The sequence below is a fragment of the Elephas maximus genome, chromosome 20, assembly GCF_024166365.1.
Source record: "Elephas maximus indicus isolate mEleMax1 chromosome 20, mEleMax1 primary haplotype, whole genome shotgun sequence".
In the NCBI taxonomy this organism is placed as follows: Eukaryota; Metazoa; Chordata; class Mammalia; order Proboscidea; family Elephantidae; genus Elephas; species Elephas maximus.
The window spans coordinates 53,616,313-53,637,250 of NC_064838.1; the positions used below are offsets into that span (position 1 = coordinate 53,616,313).

A 20,938-nucleotide genomic window follows, 5' to 3' on the forward strand; every position below is an offset into this window, starting at 1 on the left:
CAAATCAGACTCGAGACAACACAGAGGGGGTTCACACTGGTTTATTGGGGGCCCTGCCGGAGTGGGGGGAACTCTTCCATGCAAAGGCACAGTCTCGCGGGCGGGGCAGGGTACTAAGGTAGACCCTGGGCGGTGGTCACTGGCAAGTGTTGTAGATCTGGACCTGCAGATTGATGGCTTGAAGAACGCTGCGCATCCTGGCCTCCAGGCCGTCTAGCTGGGCCGCCTTGCCCTCCAGGGCCCGCTCATTCTCCTCATAGGTGCTTTCCAGCTCTAAGAGGGACGGGTCTTAGCAGAGGGGTCCCATTCCCACAGCCCCACATCTTGTATTCCCACCCACCCCACACCTCACCCTGCAGTCTCTGCAGCTTGTCCTGAGCGGCCTGCAGCAGACCCCAAGCCTCATCCCGCAGTTGCTCTGCCCGCACCTGGGCAGCCAGCACGCCCTGGGCCTTGCGTTCAGCCAGCACCCTCACCCTCTGGTACCGATCGCCCAGTGGGCCCTGTAGCAACTGTGGATACAGAAGACAGGGTCAGGGTGGTGGCCCAGTCTCCACCCACCCCCCCCAGGTCTTCCAGCTGGCTCTGCCCAAACCCACCTGCTCAGCCTCCTGGGCACGGCTCTGGGCACTGCCTGCTGTTTCTTCAGCCTGAGAGGCTGCCAGGCTATTCCCTGCCCGTTTCAGTTTTAGAGCCTCCAGGAGAGCATCCAGTTGCTGAGCTCGCTTGCCTGCAGAGCCTAGGGCTTGCTCTGTACCTGCCATCCTTTCCCGTACCTGCCATGGGTGGGCCCAAGATTAAACAGATCCACGGAGCATGCCCATAACCTAGCCCCACTGATGTCCCAGGGAGACCACACCTGGTGCAGGGTCTGCTCTGTGTCCCGTGTGTCAACTGCTGCCCCCCGTATGGCACCCTGGGCAGCACCCTGTGCCCTCCGGGTCTCCTCCAGGGCTGCCTGCACTGTCTCTGCCTTCTGTTTCTCACCTTCAGCCCGGGTCCTGGGGGAGAGAGGAAATGAGGGGCTACAGGTATCAGCACGAGGTGTCAGGAATGGGCGCAAAAATGAGGTCAGACCGTGCTCGGCGTGCATCCTGCAGTAGCCGCTCAGCCCGTCGCACATCTCCCACGGTACGTGCCAGGATCGTGTCCACATCTGCCAGGCTTCGGACCCGCTCTGCAATTTCCCCTGCCAGGTGCTGGATCTGATCGGGTGATGCTGGGATGGAGAGCTCAAGCACCCGTGTGGCCACCATTTCAATGCTGTCAGGATCAGCCCCCTCCTCTATGGGAACACAGGCAGGGACTTTTAGGGATACAGAATCTCCAGCGTAAGCATGGGGACACATCTTGGGGTGTGGACTCAGGGATTGCACATAGAGCATGGGTTTGCCAGTACACAGAGGGATGTAAACGCAGGATGAGTACTATGGGGCACAAATTCAGGGACATAGACATAAGGACCATATATGGGCAAGCATTCAGGGACCAGACATGGGGCCATAAACACAGGTCCAGTGCAGGTCCTGAGGCCCAAGTGTGGATCCAGAGAGAGAGACACAAACACAGGGGAAACAACCACATGGCCTGGGCCACATGGGGGGCTCACGGCTAAGGAAGTCCTTCACGCTCTGGATAAGTTCCCGCAGCTCCTGATTGGCCTGTTCCACCTGTCCTCGGGTGGCATTAGCCTTGTCTCGGGCCGCCTGGGCCCGCTGCTGTGCCTCACCAGCCTGCCGACGGGTCTCAGCCACCTGGCTGAGGATGCCACCACTTGCTGCCAGTGCCCGCTGCAGTTCTGCCTGCGTGTGCCGGGCCCGGACGAGGGCCAGGTCTGCCATGGCTGCTGCGCCGTTGCAGCTGAGGCCACCACAGCGGGGCTGCCCATCCTCATCCCGACAGCCGGCACCCCCGCAAGGGCTTGTAGAGCAGGGTGCATCCCCTGGGGCCCCACATACCTAACAGGCACAGAGTAAGTAAGGGCTGCGTGGAACGAACAGCTACACCCGCCTGTCCCACCCTAGACCTGCACCTCACCAGTTCATTTAGGCCTGTCAGGCTCAGGGCGTTGGTATGGGCAGAGAGCTCGCCCAGTGCCCGCTGGTTGGCTGCATGTTTTCGGTTAAAGTTTGCCCTCTGGGCACCCATCAGCACCTCTGCCTGGTGCCGGGTGTCTGCTGAGTTGCTTACAGGGCTGGGCACTGCCAGGGCTGAGGTGTTGGCACGACGTTCTGCCTCTGAGGACTGGCTGTGGGCATGGAGGATGCTGTCATAGGCACCTAAATTGGGCAGAGGCAGGCAGTCAGCTTGAGATCAACCCTGGTCTACCTGCCTAGCTGGCTAATAACTTACCCAGGAAGTTTGAATGCTTGAGTAGATCCAGATGCTGGCTGAGCTGCCGCAGCGTGAGATTAAGTGCAAGCCCGTCGCGCTCCAGCCCACTTAGTGCATGGTTGGCATTGAAGTTCTCATCCTGCACATCTGTCAGTTCTGCCTCTAGTTGGGTCAGGTGTTCAGTGGCCTCCCCAATTTCATGCCTGCACAAATTGGGGGGCGGGGGGGCATTATTTAGAGAGGATTCAGTCCTGGTTCTTTGGGCTTCTGCCCCATCCCAGCACATATCCTCAGACCCATCCATACCGCAGCTCCTCTGTGGCCTCCACAAGCCGTGCAGTGGATGCAGCTGAAGTGTTCCGGGCACCCACGATGCCCTGCACGGTGCCCAGCTTCTCCTGTATGTTCCAGAAGCTGGTCTCAAAGGCGCCCAGCACACCCGTCTGCTGCAGCTCCCTCGCCCGCTGCTCTAGGTGCCGTGTACGGACAGCCAAGTCCTGCACCACGCGGTCCCAGTCCCCAAAGCATGCATGGCAGGGGTGGCAGGCAGGAAAGACACCTGAGAAGCCACGGGCACACTGGTCACAGCGCACGCCAGACACACCCGGGCGGCAACTGCAGTGGCCAGTGGAGCGGTGACACTGAGGCGAGTCTATTCCATGGGGGTCACAATCACAGGCTGCAGGGGAGGGTAAGCCTTAGTTAGGGCTCCAGTAGAGCATCATGGGGAGTCCTCCAACCACCCTGGCCCCCGCTGACTGCCTCACCACGGCACTGCAACCCAGGGTTTCCCCAGTGGAGCTCCTGGCACTCAGAACAGGTTCGCCCACCAAAGCCAGCATGGCAGTGGCACTGCCCTGTGAACTAGGATGAATGAGAACAGGGCAAGGGTCAGAGCCTCTGTCAGAGGTTGAGCCCTAGAGCCCTGAGGCTGACAGCTGATTCCATCCACTCAGGGATCTACCCAGATGGTTTTGTACCTCATTGCAGGTAGAGCCTGTTGCCCGGCTTGGATGACAGGCACAGGGCTGGCAGCCACGACCACTGGTGAGGTTCCAGAAGTTGGGGGCGCAGCGGTCACAGCTTAGGCCCTGGACATTGGGAAGGCATGGGCACTGCCCAGTGCTTGGGTCACAGTGGCACCAGTTGGTAGACAGGCACTGCTGGGAGTCTGTACCTAGCTGGTTGCAGGTGCAGCCTATGCCAGCCAAAATGAGCACACTAGTCAAGGGGAGCCCAAGCAGCAGATCCAAACCCCAGCCAGCCCCTCCCATGTCCACACTCACGGTGACAGCTCTGTCGGGCAGCCTGCCCATGGAAGCCGGGCTTGCAGTGGGCACAGTGTGGCCCCTCTGTGTTGTGTAAGCAGCGCAGGCATTGCCCCGTGTGGGGGTCACAGGCATCAGGGTCCATGGGGTCAATGTTCCCACTACACTCACAGGGTTGGCATCGGCCGCCTGGCCTTGATGGGTCCCCAAAGTGCCCAGGGGCACAAGCATCACACCGCGGCCCTGCCCACAGTCAGGGGAAAGGAGTGAGTGTTTAGCCCAGCTGCCCCACCCTGATCCCATGCCTCCATTCTACCCCCTCACCTGTATAGCCTGGCCGGCAATGGCACACAACCTGCTGGGAGTACCCATCCTGGTGGCAAGAAGTGGCAAAGTGCCGCTGGCTCCCAGGGCCTTCAGGGCAGGAACAGGGCCGGCACTGGCCTCCGTATGGCAGCCGTGGGTCCCCATGGAAGCCAGCAATGCACCTTCAGGGAGGGGCAGGAAAAGATGTGTCATACCTGGGCAGCCTGCCCACCCACCAACCCACTCATAGCTCCTCTAGGCTCACCTTTCACAGTGCTCACCGCCCGTGTGATCACGGCAGCTCAGGCAAGCGCCTGTGTGGGTGTCACATTCGTCCGCATGCCCGTTACAGACACATGGCCGGCAGGTAGGGAAACCCCACTGGCCACGCCGGCAGCGGTCGCAGCGAAGCCCAAAGGCACCAGTTCGGCAGGGGCATTGCCCACTGGTCCCCTCACACAGGCCGCTGAGTGCCCCCTCGGGGCTACACTGGCAGGCTGGGGACAGGGCAGAGGCTGAGTCTGGGGAGGTGGTTTGAGGGCTGGCTGGGTGGGGTCAGGGTGGGAAGTCAGAGAATGGAACTACAAGTGACCCAGGAATGAGAGCATGGTGTTCAAGGCAGATTAAAGGGAGGGAGAAAGAGGAAGAAAAGCAGCGAGGAGGAGAGTGGAGTCGGGGGAAGAAGGGGCAGTGCAGGCAGATACCTCGACAGCCCATGGGACCAAAGCCATAGTAGCCAGGGGCGCAGAGGTCACAGCGGCGCCCAACCACACCAGGTTTGCACAGGCACTGACCGCCATGGGGGCTGCACTCAGAACTCAGTGAGCCCTGGGGGTCACACTGACAGGCTGTGGGGAAGAGGGCCAAGTCAGGCTGGGGCCCCACCTCTTCCCCACCCACCCATGCCACAAGTACTCACGCAGGGCACCGTTGTAGAGCAGAGTAGACGCGCTGATGAGGAGGGGGGCACAGGCTTCAGAGGGTGGAGTCTTGCTGGGTGCCAGGCCCTCCTCATGGCAGCGGTAGCGTTCAAAGGTGGCATGGCGCTCCATGGCAGCAGCATCACCTCCACTAAACATCTCCAGCACCAGGACACGGGGTAGCAGTACCAGCTAGAGGGATGAGCAAGGAAGTGTGAGGTTAAGACCTAGGAACACACTGGTACTGCCACAGCACTTACCTTAGCACTGCCATGGGCCTGCCCCTTTTGTCACAGACCCCTCCTACCCAGCTACCACCACAGGCTCCACCCTCCAAGCTCTGCAACCTTGAATGGTACTGGGGAGAGGGGATAGTTCACCGAGTCAATGAGCAGGCTGGGTCCAGAGTAGGGAGTCCCAGGCTGGGTGCCTCCCCCTGCTCGCACCAGCTCCAGACGAAGTGTATAGGAGATGCCAGGCTCAAGACAGACAGGACTGGAAAACACAGTGTACCTGGGCAAAGCAGGGGCAGGTAACGGGGGGTCATTCAGGGTTCCTGAACACATCATCCTGGGCCTCTCCCACCCCATGCTTAACTCCCAAACCATGGGCCACAAAGGAAACCAGGGCTGGGCTGAGCTGGGCAAACAGACAGCTGGGCAGCCCTACTGAGCATCTTTTATGGAAGACTCCCATAAATGTTGTTTGCTGGACTCCAATACCTTTGCAGACCAGTCTTGCTGGAAACACTCCATACAACCTGGCAAACCCACAGCATCTCCTCGGCACAAATATTTGATATGCCTCCTCAGAAACCACTTCATGCTTACTATGACCCCACCTACAATGTTGGCTCCTCTTCACTGAGACTGTACCACTCTCCAGCCTCCCACTCTACCCAGGCTTCTGTCCCATCATGCTATAGAGATACCCTGTGCCAAGGTCACCGGTGACCCCCATGTAGCCAAACCCAGTGGCCACTTCTCTCTTCTTAGCTGACTCCAGCATTCAGCAGCATGTAATGAAGTCAGTGTGTCTTCCTTCTTGAGATGCTCTTTTCTCTTAGTTTCTGGGACCCCCCCATCCCCCTGTTTCTCCCCCAGATCCCTAGCTCCTCCTTTTCTACTGAACTCTAACACTGGAGTGCCCCAGAGCTTGGTTCTGGTCCTTCTTCCTTTCTCTGGCCATTTCATCCAGACCCCCCACTTTAGTGACGAGTCTCAAACTTATATCTCCAACTCGATCCTTCCCTGGTGTTCCAGACCTAGACATCTAACTACCCACTCACCTTCTCCCCCTGAATGTATAATCATCTCAGAGCTGCTCCTCTCACGCCCCCATCTCAGTAAAGGGCCTCACTCACACCCAGATGCTCAGGCCAAAAACTCCGGAGTCACCTTTCGCCTTCTCTCCTTTCCCCACATATCTAAGCCACCAGCTCTGCCCTTCACCAGAATCCTCTGGAACCTTCCCTCTTCTCATCATCTCAACTATTATGCATCTGTCCAACCCACCCTCCCCTGGCCAACTCAACAGCCCCTGGCAGACCTTCTGGCTTCTACCTTGGTCCCCTTTAAGTCTATTCTCCATTCAGCAGCTAGAAGGATCTTTGTGAAACATGAGTCACAGATGGCAAAATGCCTATAATGGGTAAAGTCAGATTCCTTATGCTATTCTCTCGGCTTTTGTGTATGTTTAAATACTTACGTGATGAAAACATTAAAGACTTATACAATGAAAATTACAAAACGCTACTACAAGAAACTAAAAAAGACCTAAAAAATGGAAAGGCATCCTGTGCTCATGAATTGACTTAATATAGGAAAAATGTCAATTCTACCTAAAGTGATCTATAGATACAATACAATTCCAATACAAATCCCAACAACATTCTTCACTGAAATGGAAAAAGTAATAACCAACTTCATATGGAAAGGAAAGAAGCCCCGAAGAGCCAAAGCAATATTGAAGAAAAAGAAACAAAGCAGGAGGCCTCACACTCCCTGACATCAAAATACATAGTCACTGTAATCAAAACAGGCTGGTATTGGTTCAGTGATAGACACTTAGACCAGTGGCATAAAACTGATAATTCAGAGTTAAACCCAGCCATCTATGGACAACTGATTTTCAACAAAGGATCAAAGTTCATTCAGCAGGGCAAAAACAGTTTCTTTAAGAAACGGTGCTAGCAAACTGGATAGCCACCTGCAGAAAAATGAAACAGGACCTATGCCTCACCCCACACACAAAATCCAACTCAAAATGGACCAAAGGCCTAAATGTCAAATCTGAAACCATAAAATTCCTGGAAGAAAACATAGGAAAAAAAACTATGGTACCTAATCTTTTGTAAAAATAGGATAATAAACATAACAAATGCACAAATAGAAGACAAAATAGATAGATAGGACCTCCTAAAAATTAAAAATGTATGCTCATCAGAGGACTTTATTAAAAGAATAAATAGACTGGGAAAAAAATATTCAGAAACAACTTATCCAGTAAGGGTCTAATCCCTAAAATCTAGAGAAAACTCCAACAACTCAACATCAAAAAGACAACCCAATCACAAAATGGGCAAAGGACATGAAGAGAACCTTTACCAAAGAAGAGAGGCAAGCAACCAACAAACATAAAAAGATGTTCACGATTATTAGCCATTAGAGAGATGCAAATCAAAACTACAATGACATACCATCTGACCTGGGCTAAAATGGCACTGATTTAAAAAAAAAAAAGCATATAACAACAAATGGTGGTGAGGATATGGGGAGTTTGGAACACTTATTCATTGCTGGTAGGACTATATAAAACGGTATGGCACTTTCTCAAAAAAATAGAAATATAAGTACTCTATGATTCAGCAATCCCACTCCTAGTTATAGATCCTAAACCAAAAACCAAACCCATTGCTGTTGATTCGATTCAGACTCATGGCGACCCTACAGGACAGAGTAGAACCGTCCCATAGGGTGTCCAAGGCTGTAAATCTTTACAGGAGCAGACTGACACATCTTTCTGCCACAGGCATATACTCTAGCCTTTTGTCGAGTCAATTCCAACTCATAGCAACTCTATAGCCTAAAAGACCTAAAAATAATGACATGAACAGACATACGCACACCTGTGCTCGTTGCTGTTTTAGTCACAATAGCAAATAAATGGAAACAACTGAAGTGCCCGTCAGTGGATGAATGGATAAGTAAATTGTAGTACATACATACAATGGAATACTACACAACCGTAAAGAACAATGATGAGTCCATGAATCATATTATAACATGGATGGTCCTGGAAGGCATAATGTTAAGTGAAATAAGTCAAGCATATAAAGACAAATATTGTATGATCCCTCTTTTATAAGAAGATAAGGACAGATATAGACTCCAACATCCATTGGTGGTTACCAGGGAGAGGGATGGGGAGGGGAAAGCACATTTTAGATTATAGAGACTTGTTATTTATTTACTTATGTGATTTGGTGTGAGGAAAAATGACACCGAATATGGATGTAGTGAGCATAGCAGAGCCAAAGTAAAAACGAGTGTTTGAGCACCTATGGATAAAAAAAAATAGGTATAGGCATATTGGTATACGGGTAGGTACAGGTATTTGCACAGGTGGGAACAGTATGTATAAATACAAATATGTGGGTGTAAAAAAAAGGCACATATATTCATTGAAGACACAAATACAGATCCTCCACCACCTTCCATAATTGGTTTTCTGGGTTTGAAAGCTTAGGACCCTAGTCTCATGAGACAGCTCAGTCAATTGGTATAACATAATTCACAAAAATCATGATCTGCATCCTAGTGAAGTGAGTAGCATCTGGGGTCTTAAAAGCTTTCGAGTGACCATATACGACATAACTACTGGTCTCTGCTCTCTAAGAGCAAAACAGTAAGAAGGTAACCAAAAGCTCAGAGGAAAAACAAGTCTATACAAGCCACAAACCTCATCTACCCTCAGACCAGAAGAACTAGATAGTGCCCGGCTACCACCAGTAACAGGGTCATAAAAGATGGTCCTGGATAGAGTTGGAGAAAAATGTAGAACAGAACTCAAATTCTTATTTGAAAAATAAAGCCAGACAAACTGGAACAGTAGAGAACAGAAGACTCCCTGAAACTATCATCCTGAGACACTCTTTAAACCTAGAACCAAGCCTATCCTCTGAGATCACATTTTAGTGAAATGAGTGGCACACAAAATAAAGGATATTACCCATAAGATCGGTGCTCTGCTCAAAAACCGTCAGCACAAAACCAAAAGGTCAACAATTACTCAAAAGCAAAGATGAGAAGGTAAGGGGGCAGGAAAACCACAGTACTGGAAAGAGAACCAACAGAACACACAAAAAAGAGAATGTTGACACATTGTGATAATGTAACTAATGTCACTGAACAATTTGTGTGGAAATTCTCAAATGGGAACCTGACTTGCTGCATAAACTTTCACCAAAAACTCAATAAAATGTTATATAAAAAAATGATGAAAAAGACACATGAAGCAAATACTATGCAAAATGTAATAAAACATCAATAGACCAGTTACATGCCTGCTCAGAATGCTCTGATGTATCCTTCTTACACCCTGGCCCACTAAAGACAAAATCCAAGCTCCAGGCTTGACTCACAGGGCTCCATGTGGTCTGGCCCTTGCCCACCCCTCCCCCATGGGCACCCCCTATAGAGATGCTGGATGGTTTTCCATTAATTCCTGGCTTGGCCTCTGGACCTTAGACCAAGAGATCAGGCCTCTTTCTATCTACTTCCTTTCTCTGTCCTAGCACCATGCCCAACAGCGCCAGGCAAGCAGAACTCAGGAGGAGGTGCTTGTATATGTGTGTGGTGCCTGGCTGGTAGTGAGCTTTTCTAGGTGCCCCGCAGAGAAATTAGGGCTGGCCCCACAACCCCCACAATTGTGGGTGCTACTATCAGTGCCCTCACCTGCTGTCTGGTCGCAGAGTCCCTCGGATGCGGTTGTCTTCAGGGAGTACATGCCCACACTGGCTGAGAGCAGACACAGGCCCTGGGCGCTGCACGGTCAGTTCCATCTCTGCCCACTGTTCAGGGACCTGGGGGGACAGAATGATGTAGGAGGTGCCCCCCACACACAGAGGTTGGGCTCAGGGTCAGGTGTCACAGGGTCTGACCTGAGGTTCCAAGCGTAGCAGCAGGTCGTAGTCCATGGCCCGCGGCACAGAGGCCACCAGAAACTCAAGCACCTGACCTTCTCGAAGCCGCACGAAGCCTGGCCCGGTCCAAGATGGAGTACCCTCTACGGTGGCCACACGCTCCACCACTTCCAGCGACTGCGAGTTGAGGCCAGCCGGGGTGGTGGCTCAAACGAGGCCCCGCCTCTTTTGCCACGGTATCTCTCCCAAACCCCAGCTTTGTCGCCAATGTCCTGCTAAAAGCCGGACACACACACACACACACACACACACACACACACCCCACACACACACACACACACACACACGTCCCTTCACTCTGACAAGGTACCGCCCACAGTCCCGCCCATGCCCTGCCCTCTGCTGAGACCCTGCCCCACCTGCCCTCTGGAGTCCTCCGCCTCCCAAGTAAGGTGGTCCAAGAAGGGCCGGAAGTAACCCGGCTGCACCTGCTCACAGCGTCGCCCAACCATGTGCTGACGACAGCGGCACTGACCCGAGGCCTCATCGCACCTTGTGGGGGGGGGTGCTATGGTTACTCGGGAAGGACACCTTCCCCCTGCCCCTATCTTACCCCGCCCCTTCCCAGCCCCCTTATATATCACTCACTGGGGATCCAAGGCACCACCTATGTCGCAGTCACATGGGCGGCAGCCGACCAGGTCATGGCTCAGTCCCCAGTGGCCAGGCTGGGGAAGAGGGGGTCGCTGGGGGCCAGAAACAGACCTCCCACCACCCAGGAAGAACCCCAACAATGGCTCTCAGCCTCTAGCATCCCTTGGTAACTTGGCCTCCCAGACCTAAGTCCTCTTTAAGCCCTGAGCACCCACCCATGGACACAGCCCCCAAGCCCTGTGCTCTGAGGACAAATCCAGAACCCCAGGACCCCAGCCCCCTCTAGTCGCACCAGGCAGTGGTCGCAGCCACGTCCAGTCACCAGACGCTTGCAGAAACAGGTTCCACTGCTGGGGTTGCAAGGGTTGCCCCCAGAAACTGTGCCCCGAGCATCACACCGACACCCTATGGGGAAAGAGTCTCATCAGCACTTTGGGGAGTTGTGGCAGTGCTCAGGCTCAGTTGGGTCAGGAGTAAGAGGTCAGGAATTAAAGTCTGCACAAGAGTTAGGAGACACGTACGCCGGCAGCCTCGAGGGTCACTGGCACTGAGCCCAAAGAAGCCATTGCGGCACTGCTGGCAGCGAGCACCCACCACATGTTCTTTGCATCGACACTGGCCCGAGACCAGCCCCAGTGCGGGGTCGTCATGGGAATCACAGCGCCCGCCATCTTGGGTACCCATGGGGTCACAATCACAATCTGAGGGTGAAAGGAGGTACAGGGTCACACTCTTCCAACTGGCCTAGCCCCCGTCCTCTCCCAAGTTCCCCACACTGGACTCCCAGTCTGGTTCCATCCCAAGCCCCTCATCCCAATTCCCTGCAACCTGGAAGCAGTCTGGCTCCCCAGGTCCTACCCCAGGCTCAGCCTGTCCTCCCCTATGCCCAGTCCCAGCCTCACTGCGGCACACAGCCGGGTCCCGTAGGTCCTTGGTTGGGTCTCGATAGAAGAAAGGCCGGCAGAGCTCACAGTGGCGCCCAGCTGTATTGTGCTGACATGCATCACACACACCTCCACTTACGTTGCCGGATGCCAGGTACACGGCCATGTCAAAGTGGCAGCTGTGGGAGTGCCCATGGCACTCACACTCTGGCAGGGGAGGCAAGGCAAAGGCACAGGACAAAGATCTTGAGGGTGAGGGGCACAGAGGACCCTCGTATCATTTTAGGTCCCTGTCACAGGCCAGAATTTGTGGGTGGGGACTCAGAGACTTCAAGGCCTCAGCATCATACTGGGCCCCTGTCCAGAGTAGATTGTGGAGGAAGGCTGAGGGTATCCCCAGAGGCATCAAGGTTCAGATAACATTTGGACATAGCCTGGGTCTTTGGGGCTTGACCAACCAGCTCTAGGTTCTACCCAGGCCACCCCAGGGCATGGTCAGGCCGAAGAGTTCTGGGCCTGTGGGGCCAGGTTCTCACTCACTTCTGCAGGCATGACTGTGGCCGTCCTCAGCCGGATGCCAGGGTAGGTCATGATAGAAATCCTGACACTGCTCACAGTTGAGGCCACGAGTATTGTGTTTGCAGACACAGGCCCCGTGCACCTAGGTGGGATGGGCAAGCAGATGGTTAGCACTGTTTAGTCATGCCTGCCCCACCCCCAGCCCTAACCCAGCTGGCTGAAGCCCCTCACCATGCCCTCAACATGGGCTGGTGCCCCTGGGGCAGGTGCACACTGTGAGGCGTGTCCGTAGCAGAAGCAGTTGCCACGAACGACCAACTCATAGAGGGCATAATAATACTTCTCACGGATCTCCCGCCGTGGGTCAAGCAGGTTGTCTCCAAGTGTGTGTAGCCGAGTCAGGTTCACCCTTAGGTTGGTAATCTTCAACAGGTCTGAGTGGGGGAGAAAGGTTGTGGGCCAGCTGGCCAGGCCTTGCTGCCCCATGCCCACCCAAGGGCTGCAGCTGCCAAGGTCACCTTGGAAGACCTCCTGCCTACTGCCACCCAAGCCAAAGTGGGCTTGGCATCTGCCCTAGGAAGCACCCAAAATAGCTACCGTGGCCCCAAATAGCCACCAGCCGGACGCTGGGACTGTGCCAGCCTCAAAGGGTGGAGCACTCACTCTGGATCCGTGGGCTGTAGGGGTCCGGGATGGGGATGGCAGGATCCAGCACACGGTAGATGACCTGGAAGGGCAGGGAGTCCTTAGAGACACTGGACCCTGCCTCAGGCCCATCATCCCCCACCCCACTCCCCACTCATTTCCCAGCCCTCACCTCGCCTTCAGTGGATGGCTCAATCTCTGAGTATCGGGACTCACAGATCACATCATCCCAGCGCCGCGGGGGGGCCAGTGGGACCCCTGGGAAGTCAGCCCCGCAATCATAGGAGAAATATCGATATACATGCCAGGTACGCCCAAAGTCTGCAGAGCGCTCCACCAGCATAGCAGCAGGGCGAAATGTCTGGTTGGGAGGCATGGCTGGTCAGTGGGGATTCAGGACTAAAGACTAGTCCAGGCCTATCCAGAGCCCTGCCCAGCCTGGCCTGACCCTGCCCTGCCCTCAGGGAGTTCACAGACAAGTGGGGGTGACCATCAGAAGCCAGGAAATGACCAGGGAGGGTAGCCATCTTTAGAAGGGAGGCTTAGGGCTCATAGGGTCCAGAGAGGGAGTGCCTGACCCAGCCTGGAATTGGGGCAACAGAAAAGCATCAGCAAAGGCCTGGAGGCATAAGGCAACTGAAGGTGTGAGAGACGAAGAAGCCTCCCATGCAGCCAGAACACAGCAGAAGAGGAGCTCAGGGAGGCCACACTAAGGAGCTGGGGCTCTGTCCAGGGGCGATAGGGAGCTAAGCAAGGCAATTCAGGCAGGGTCCCAGACATGCAGGCACCTTGAAGGTCATAATGAGGTGTGTGAAATGGAACTCAGCCTCCAGGTCCAGCTGGATGGTGACCATGGGCACACCTGGGGTAGGAGCCAGAGATCAGGGACTCAAGGCTCCAGTCAAGCAGCCCTGCTCACCCTGTGCCCAACCCACGGCCTCACCATTCTCTGACTGCCACCAAGCTGCCCGGCGCTGTGGTGCAAAGCTGGTGACAACGTTTTGGATGCGATGGCTATTTGGGTTGTCTCCAGCTGAGAAGGGGCGCCGGGAGTCACACAGGAAACACTTCTTCTCGTCCTGAGTTAGGTCGGGATCAGAGTTAGTCCCTCAACTAGTGCCAGCCCCACTCTGACCAGGCCCCCCACTCTACCTCCATCCGAACCTGCAGGTGACTAACGATGCAGTAGGGTTGGGGGCCTCGCAGGCCACAGGTGGATGAGGCAGTCAGTCGGTCAGCGCGGCCCACCAACAGATCCCCCGTGGCCGGGTAGCAGCTTCCCCGTGAGCAGCCCGGCACATCCGGGGCCCGGGCCAGGGCGTCGGCCAGCACTGGTGGCAGCGGGTTAGCCAGTTCTGCTGCGCTCCCACCAGGCAGCCCCTCCCCATGAGCTCCAGAGGCTGCCACCCCAGAACCCACCCCCCCACACATCTAACAACCCCCAGCCCTCACCAAGCCCCCTCACCGCTCAGCAGCAGGCCCAGTCGAAGCTCCCAGGGCACAGGCTGTCCCCATCGGCCCCTCCTGCGTTCCCCCGAGGCCCACTCCATCCTGAAGCGGTAAAGGAACCCGAGATTAGGTGGAGTGAGGGCCTGGGGGTCCGCACCCATCTGCCCCCACCCTTCGTGGCTCCGCGCTGACCCTGCCCGTGTGAGTACTTGGCGGGTTCCCTGCCCAGCCCTCTGTCGGTCGGTCGGTCCCTCCACTCTGAGTCCAGCGACTTTGAGCAAAGTTGGGAGGCGCGGCGGGAAGGAAAGCCCGGAGCGGATCGCGGGAAGGAGCGCAACACCGCGCAAAGGCGCCCCCCCCCCACCACCACCACCACCTCTGCCCTTCGGAAACGGCCTTTGCCCCAAGAACTAAGACACTAGCCGGCTCATTCGCAGATCTTTATTGTGCCGTAATATCCAGACTTGTGCAGGGGCTGGAGGGAACTTGGGGTTTTATGGCTTTAAGCCGCAACAGGGGCGCACCAAGTAGGGGCCATGGCAGAAGCAAAGATCTTCGGAAACAAGTACACCCAGTCAAGGAGCATAGCCTTTGTCCCCGGCGTGGTGGGGACCGTGGAAGTCACCATCAACTCTTCGGCTTGGTCCCAGGGCTCCAGTACCGGTGGGGAGGCGGGAGAACGCGGTAGGGACACTGAGCTCCTCCACTCAGGGCGTAGGGAGCTTTAGAACAGCTGAGGAAAAGGACAGGGCGGGGATGGCGGGAGAGATGGGAAAAGGCCATCCCCTGCCCCATGAGCGGCTCTGGCGGGGTAGGGGGTGCTGTTTCTCTGCCTCCCCTAGTCATTTCAGCAAGCAAAGAAGAGAAGTACTGCCTCGGTTATCCGGCATAAAACTGGACCGGAGCAGCTGCGAACGAATCCCGACCTTGTGGCTATTCATCCTCTCCGGACCTTCCAGCTCGCCAGGAGCGCCCGAGCCCGGGCTTGGAATGCGCGCTGCCGGCAGGCGCGCGCCCCACCCAGACCCTTGGGACCTCGGGGACCACGAAGTCCGTTGGTCTGTCTGGGCCGGGCGGGGAGCACCCGGAGCTGCGGGCCAGGGAAGAAAACTGGGGTTTCCTCAGGAGAATCATCTGGCCTTCACAAAACGAGCCAGGAAACGGGATGTCAATCTGCTGGACTTTCAGGGTTACTTGGAGTTACTCCAGTCATCTGGAGTAGGAGTATCCGGCTACCCTGGGAATCCTGTAGTTAAACTGAGAAGTTCAGCAATACTAGAGGTGACTCAGACTTTTAGGAGGTCACTCAGAGATAAAAGTGTATTAGGGACAGGGGCACTGGATGGCTTCACTGGTTCGCAAAGTTACATGATCTTTCTTGTTTCTCAAGGTCAGAGGCTCACTGGAAGATACCATGAGGTCACACATGGGTCAGTCATTCAGGGTCAGCAGGCATTCAGGGGGCACTCTCTGGTCTTTCAAGGTCAGGGGATTCCTGAATCAGTCTGGCATGACTTTGAATTACCCAGGTGATTCCAGGGTTCCTCTTGCCAGCATCCACTGATGGCAGTCAGCAGGCACCATAGGTGTTGGCACCTAGTCGCATGTACTCAAGCAGCTCTGCTGCCTGCTGCTCCAGGGCCCAAAGGGTGGCTGCCTTCTTGCCCAGTGCCTGCTCCTTCTGCGCCAGGCGATACTCCAACCCTGGAGACCAGGCTGCCTGAGCAAGGTTCTGACTCTAGCCCTCATCCCTTTCATGACCTTGGCCCTGACTGTAGCACCAGCCCTAAGCCAGCCCTGGTCCTAATCAACACCTGACCCCTGTTCTGGATTTTGGCCCCAGCCCTGATCCCTCCATGAGTCTGGAACTGACCTAGACCCCATGCTGACCCCCATGCCCCCCGCACCCCCTGCCTGCTCTGCTCCTATGTCTCCTACTACGGCCCAGCCAAGCACCCTCCAGATGGGTCCAGGTGCTCTGTGCTTGCTTCAGCAGTTCCTGGGCCTCAGCTTGTGCCCGCTGCACCAGCTCTCCCACATTCTGCACCGTGGTGACCAGGCCAAGAACGCCCTCCAGCAACTCTGTCACACCCAACCCAGGCCACCTGCAACTCCTCGAAGAAAGGCTGGACATAAAACCCCACCCCACTGAGGCCCGAGGTTCCTGGGGGGTAGGGAGTTTTGGAACTAAGTTCCTGCCTCAACCCAGCCTATCCCGGCCCCAGCCTAAATTGCACCTCCCACTATTCCAGAGGAGTGCCCGAGGCCTCAACACCCACTGTTCCCTACGTCACCTTGCCCAGGCCCCCAGCCGTGCCTGTGGCCCTTGCTGCCTGTTCTTCTGCCTCCTGGGCATTCCTCTAAGGGCCAAATGCATCCTCAGGGCCTCAGCTGCACTGGACACACGCCCCAGGACCGGGGCCACATCCACGCCACCGCCATCTCAGTCTGGTGCCCTGCCATCTGGAGCAAAGTTCGGGGGGGTCACAGAGAGGTCACAGCACGGTAGCAAGTAGGTTGAGTGTTTGCATGGTCAGGGTATTCAGTAGCACCATAGCATAACAGTGGATCAAGGATCTCAGGGGGGAATGGGAATCACTATACCCATTGAACAAGAGGTATGAAGGACCAAAGGGGTTCTGGTAGGGTATCACCTCCTGCACACTGGCCTCCAGGCCTCAAAGTGCCTGCTTTGCTGCCCAGAGCCCTTGTTCTGCAGCTTCCGTGTGACTTCCCACCTCAGCTAGTGCCCCCAGAACGTTCAGCACTTGGTCCCGGGCCTTGGCTGTGCCCTCTCTGAAAGATACAGATCCTCAATTGGGTATCCCTTCCCTCCCCACCCTCTGACTTCTACCTCCAGCCTCCTGGCCCTTCGCTTGATCTGCTGTGCCTGATGGAGGATGCCTTCAGCTCTGGGCAGCTCCTGGCCCACAGCATCTGGTGCACAGAGGTAACCATAGATCTGCTCCAGCAGGAAGGTAACACCTACAGCCCCGCATTGGGGGTGGGGCACTGCCAGCACATGCCACACCACCAGCTCTACACTCAAAACATTCGCACCTTTGTCTGTGGGGAGTAGGGTAGGACCTGAGCCCTGATCCCTGACCCAACAACCCTTGACCCTGGCCTCTCATTGACTCTGTCCCTGACACTCTTGTCCAACGGTGTGCTGGAGGCTTGCAACGGTCAATTGTTAGATCTTCAGGAATTTTGCAAAACGGTCATTAAATAGTAACGAAAAATACCAAACCCATTGCCGTCAAGTTAATTCCGACTCATAGCGACCCAATAGGACAGAGCAGAACTGCCCCATAGAGTTTCCAAGGAGCGCCTGGTGGATCTGAACTGCTGACCTTTTGGTTAGGAGCTGTAGCACTTAACCACTATGCCACCAGGGTTTCCAGATTGAAATCAGTCATGGTGGGATTATTTACACCATGGAAATTGGAAAAATGCTACAAATCAGTTCCCCTTGATTTCCTGCCAGTTGTTAAAAACATTACCAGCACACCAGTGCTTCCACCTGACCCCTGGTCACCCTTTATGAGTATTCATCATTCTGGAAGGAGTACCACGGCAGTGTCCTGGATGCCCACCTGCCCTTGCCCTCAGCTGTGAACAGAAATGTGACAAGCAGACATATACTCATGAGGAAGCGCTGGATGGCCTGCACAGTCCCTTGCACATGGGCCATGGCAGCCATGCCTCAGGGCCCCCTTGCATGATGCCATGTCTTCTGTGCCTGAGTTTCTGAGGGGGTTACTGTGGCCTGGATTTGCTGCAGCTGGTAGGAATGAGTCACAAGTGGAATGTGTCTCCTGCCACCCTGTGGCCAAGCCATGGTCCTCTGTGACTTGCCCCATGGCTTCCACCCATGGCCTCTATGACTCTGAACCAGTTGCTGATGCTGCTCCAAGGCTGGGACTACTATGTCCAGGCTGTGGGAGGAGTTCCAGGAGGCAACCAGAGCCCACTGGGCCTTGGGCAGGGCCCCAGGGCAAGTGGGAACCCCACAGGGTGCAGGAACACAGCCAGCCCAAGTCCCCGACCCCTGCATTCCTGCAAGCGAGATGAGGAACCCAGTGAGGAGTGTACGTCCCAGAGCCCCTGTTGCCCTACACTCAGGATACCCCTGTAAGAGAGTTCTTGCCTTGGCAACCCCCCAACTGTGATATACATCCCCACCCACCACTCCAGCTCTGACAGAAAGCCCCAGCAGCTGCAGGTGCAGCATCTGGAACTTGCTGACCAGCCCCTTCAGTTTCAGCCCCCACAGAGGTGTCCTTGTCAGCTGGCCCGTCCCCCAAAGCAGCTGCTCTGTCCACTGCTGGGCCTCTCGGGCCTGCCCCAGGATGCTGTCTGGTTGTCCTAATGTGGCCACAGCCTGAGCTCTGAGTATGGCCTCCTGGGAAAGCAGGGCAGCGGAGGAGGCCTGGGCCCCAGCATTTGCAGGGGGTGGGACAGGTGTATATAGGAAAGGGTTAGGCCTCCACCTGCAGGCACCCTCATGGGTCTCCCAGATACACACACAAGGGCACCTGGTCCCTTCCTCCTGCCATCTACCCACCTGCCCACCACGACTCACCTTGGGCTCCTACGGCCCTTTTGGTCCAGGCCAAGTCCTTGACACAGTCTAGCTCCCAGGATAATGCTTCCAGGTGTTCACGTTGCTTCCTGACCCACAGACTATAGTCAGCCACAACCTGTTCTGTGGCCTGCAGTGTCTGGGCCAATGAAGTCAATTCCCTCCTGTAGGGAGATCGGGCATCAGTCTGGCCAGAGATGCCCACTGCTCCAAGATCCTTTGCTCAAGGAAACCCACATGACTCCCAGACTCAGAACTCAGGCCAACCTGTGACCCTGTGAATCCCTGATCTTGGAAAGCTGCAAGGGATTCCCTCCCTGCTGACTCCAGATCCCTTGCCTGGGTCCAGCTGTCCACTCTGTAAGTTGCTGCAGGGTTCCCACAGAGGGAGAGAGGGAATCTCCAGAAGTGCCTGTGTCTGCTGTAGTACCCCCTCCAGGGCTTGCAGGCATCCACCATGGCCCCCAGGCCCCCAGCCAGGCATCCCCTCGTGTAGGACAGCTGCCTCCTGGGCCACAGCTTTCAGCTGCGGCTAAAGCAGAGCCAGCTGTTGATTCCAGGGGGTGAAGCAAGTACGGCAGGATATGCAACGTGGGAAGCCACCTCTGGAAGTACGGACACACACCCAGCACCTCAGCCCTGAGATGCCATCTCTGCAAAGGAAGGCGCCCGTGTGCGGGTCACAACTGGGTGAGATGGAGCCCTGTGGGTCACAGGCGCAGGCTGTGGGGAAGAGACAGGTCAGGGCAGGGAGAGACAACACTTGCCCCAGGCTCACCTCTAGGTGACTGAAGGATTATGAGGCCCCTGTGTGAGTGTGGGGGCGCACACTAGCCCTGGCCTGAGCCACTGCTTAGATCTGCCATGAGCACTGCCACCCACCCTGGCTGAGGGGCTGTACTGTACAGCAGCCTTTTTATGGGGAAACAGCACAAGTCTCCAGAGCCTCTACAGTCTAGCCAGGGGTCAGCCAGGGTCAGGGATGGCAGGGGGCAGTCAGGAAAGAGCCACCCAAGGTATCCTCTCTGTGGGTATCCCTAGTCTGGCCTTGCCAATGCTGTCTCCCTACAGTCGTTTTCATGAGTATTTAAGTTTTGGGGGGAACACAATAAACATGTTGTATTCTTCTTCAGGAAAACCCCAACTATTTCCCCACAATTCCCCCTGCAGGACAGCCTCGTCCCTGGTGGTGGACTGTGTGAGCGCTCTCTCACCTCTGCACTCCTGGCCTGGGTCACCCCAATACCCATCCTGACACTAAGAGCACATGCGGCCCCCAAATCCTGCCCAGCAGAGGTGCTGACCTGTGACCTGGAGGAAGAGAGCACAGGCCAGTCACCAGGGCCAACTTGCGGGGGGAGGGGGCACACAAGTGCTCAGAGGTGGCATGCATACACCACATGCGCTGTCTTCTCCCAGTCCCGCTCCTACCCCAAGAAGCACCCATACTTGCCCTTGGCTAAGGGCTTCTCCCTGCCTGAAGACTTCCTCTGGCCTGGCTCCCTCAGCCACTTCCCACCTTCCCTCATTGCCAACCCTTACTTTGCACTGCCTGGGTATGTCTTTTCTCTTGACCTGCTGCCCTTTGTTTCTCTATGTTGTAAGCCATGCGCCCCACTATCCCAAGCCCTCACCCCCATGCTTCCCTCAACTCTTGGATCTGACTCCCGCCCCCCTCCTTGCCGAGGACCCAAGAACAGGCTTCAGTCCTCATTTCACACAGGGGCCACCCACCCTCCTGGAAACACTCACCTTCCGTGGCCACCCCCTTCTGCTGTGCCTCCTCAGCTTCCCCCCCAGCCCCCACCCCTGCCATGCTCACTCTGCTGGCCATGACTCTGTCACAGCGGTTTACACACACACTAACGCACTGCTGCACATGGGTTCAGGCACACGCAGTCTCATATCCACTTTCCCCCAGGCCCTACCACCTGCTCACAGTTAATTCACACAGGAGCGCAGACTCACACAGCTGTTTGTAGCTACACATAGTGCTGGTAGTCACAGGGACACTCACATCAGCCATAAGTCACACCTTGTCATAGGTATGCACACGTTCACTCACACCCAGGCACTGCCACATGCTATGTGCCACTGGGCTCACTCACTAGGTGACACCCCAGCTGCAAAGTCTGCTGGGTATGGCAGCCACAGGGTTCCCAGCCCCGGGGGTCCTCCAGGTTCCAGAAGAGGGGAGCACAGCATTTGCAGTCTCACCCCAGTGTGTGAGG

The 20,938-nt window shown here is 55.8% G+C and overlaps 2 protein-coding genes across 3 annotated transcripts; both read right to left on the minus strand.

The window, feature by feature from the left end:
- Nucleotides 1-29: 29 nt before the first annotated feature.
- Nucleotides 30-14,407, minus strand: LAMB2 (laminin subunit beta 2). Its single transcript, XM_049862836.1, has 33 exons — nucleotides 14,315-14,407; nucleotides 14,139-14,224; nucleotides 13,838-14,004; nucleotides 13,617-13,752; nucleotides 13,462-13,535; nucleotides 12,846-13,034; nucleotides 12,692-12,755; nucleotides 12,260-12,462; nucleotides 12,050-12,170; nucleotides 11,528-11,716; nucleotides 11,147-11,326; nucleotides 10,918-11,030; nucleotides 10,620-10,699; nucleotides 10,391-10,523; nucleotides 9,990-10,148; nucleotides 9,784-9,911; nucleotides 5,209-5,341; nucleotides 4,828-5,020; nucleotides 4,613-4,756; nucleotides 4,174-4,405; nucleotides 3,927-4,090; nucleotides 3,621-3,845; nucleotides 3,315-3,532; nucleotides 3,102-3,198; nucleotides 2,641-3,013; nucleotides 2,353-2,537; nucleotides 2,038-2,279; nucleotides 1,610-1,958; nucleotides 1,078-1,285; nucleotides 860-1,001; nucleotides 600-776; nucleotides 353-512; nucleotides 30-273 (listed from the first exon to the last, which is right to left on the minus strand). The coding sequence occupies exons 2-33, from the start codon at nucleotides 14,221-14,223 to the stop codon at nucleotides 137-139; spliced, it is 5,400 nt and encodes a 1,799-aa protein (XP_049718793.1). The 5' UTR covers nucleotide 14,224; nucleotides 14,315-14,407; the 3' UTR covers nucleotides 30-136.
- Nucleotides 14,408-17,371: 2,964 nt separating this feature from the next.
- On the minus strand, nucleotides 17,372-20,935 carry LOC126063862 (uncharacterized). Of its 2 annotated transcripts, XM_049862326.1 has the most exons (4): nucleotides 20,816-20,935; nucleotides 18,975-19,430; nucleotides 18,708-18,871; nucleotides 17,372-18,181 (listed from the first exon to the last, which is right to left on the minus strand). In XM_049862326.1, the coding sequence occupies exons 2-4, from the start codon at nucleotides 19,157-19,159 to the stop codon at nucleotides 17,829-17,831; spliced, it is 702 nt and encodes a 233-aa protein (XP_049718283.1). In that variant the 5' UTR covers nucleotides 19,160-19,430; nucleotides 20,816-20,935; the 3' UTR covers nucleotides 17,372-17,828. The 2 variants fall into 2 exon arrangements, with proteins under 2 accessions (XP_049718283.1, XP_049718282.1); XM_049862325.1 differs by lacking the exon at nucleotides 20,816-20,935 and having other exon boundaries at nucleotides 18,975-19,621.
- Nucleotides 20,936-20,938: the final 3 nt, after the last annotated feature.

Bases quoted from the DNA above. Each gene is read 5' to 3' on its own strand.
- LOC126063862 (XM_049862326.1), bottom strand. From the start codon at position 19,159: ATGCCTGCAAGCCCTGGAGGGGGTACTACAGCAGACACAGGCACTTCT. The intron at 18,872-18,974 runs GTTGGCCTGAGT...ATCTCCCTACAG, and splicing joins AGGGATTCACAGGGTCACAG to GAGGGAATTGACTTCATTGG. The intron at 18,182-18,707 runs GTGAGTCGTGGT...TCTCGCTTGCAG, and splicing joins AAGGGCCGTAGGAGCCCAAG to GAATGCAGGGGTCGGGGACT.
- LAMB2 (XM_049862836.1), bottom strand. From the start codon at position 14,223: ATGGAGTGGGCCTCGGGGGAACGCAGGAGGGGCCGATGGGGACAGCCT. The intron at 13,536-13,616 runs GTGAGGCCGTGG...CTCCTACCCCAG, and splicing joins TTGGTGGCAGTCAGAGAATG to GTGTGCCCATGGTCACCATC. The intron at 3,014-3,101 runs GTGAGGCAGTCA...CCTCCCCTGCAG, and splicing joins CCCTGGGTTGCAGTGCCGTG to CCTGTGATTGTGACCCCCAT.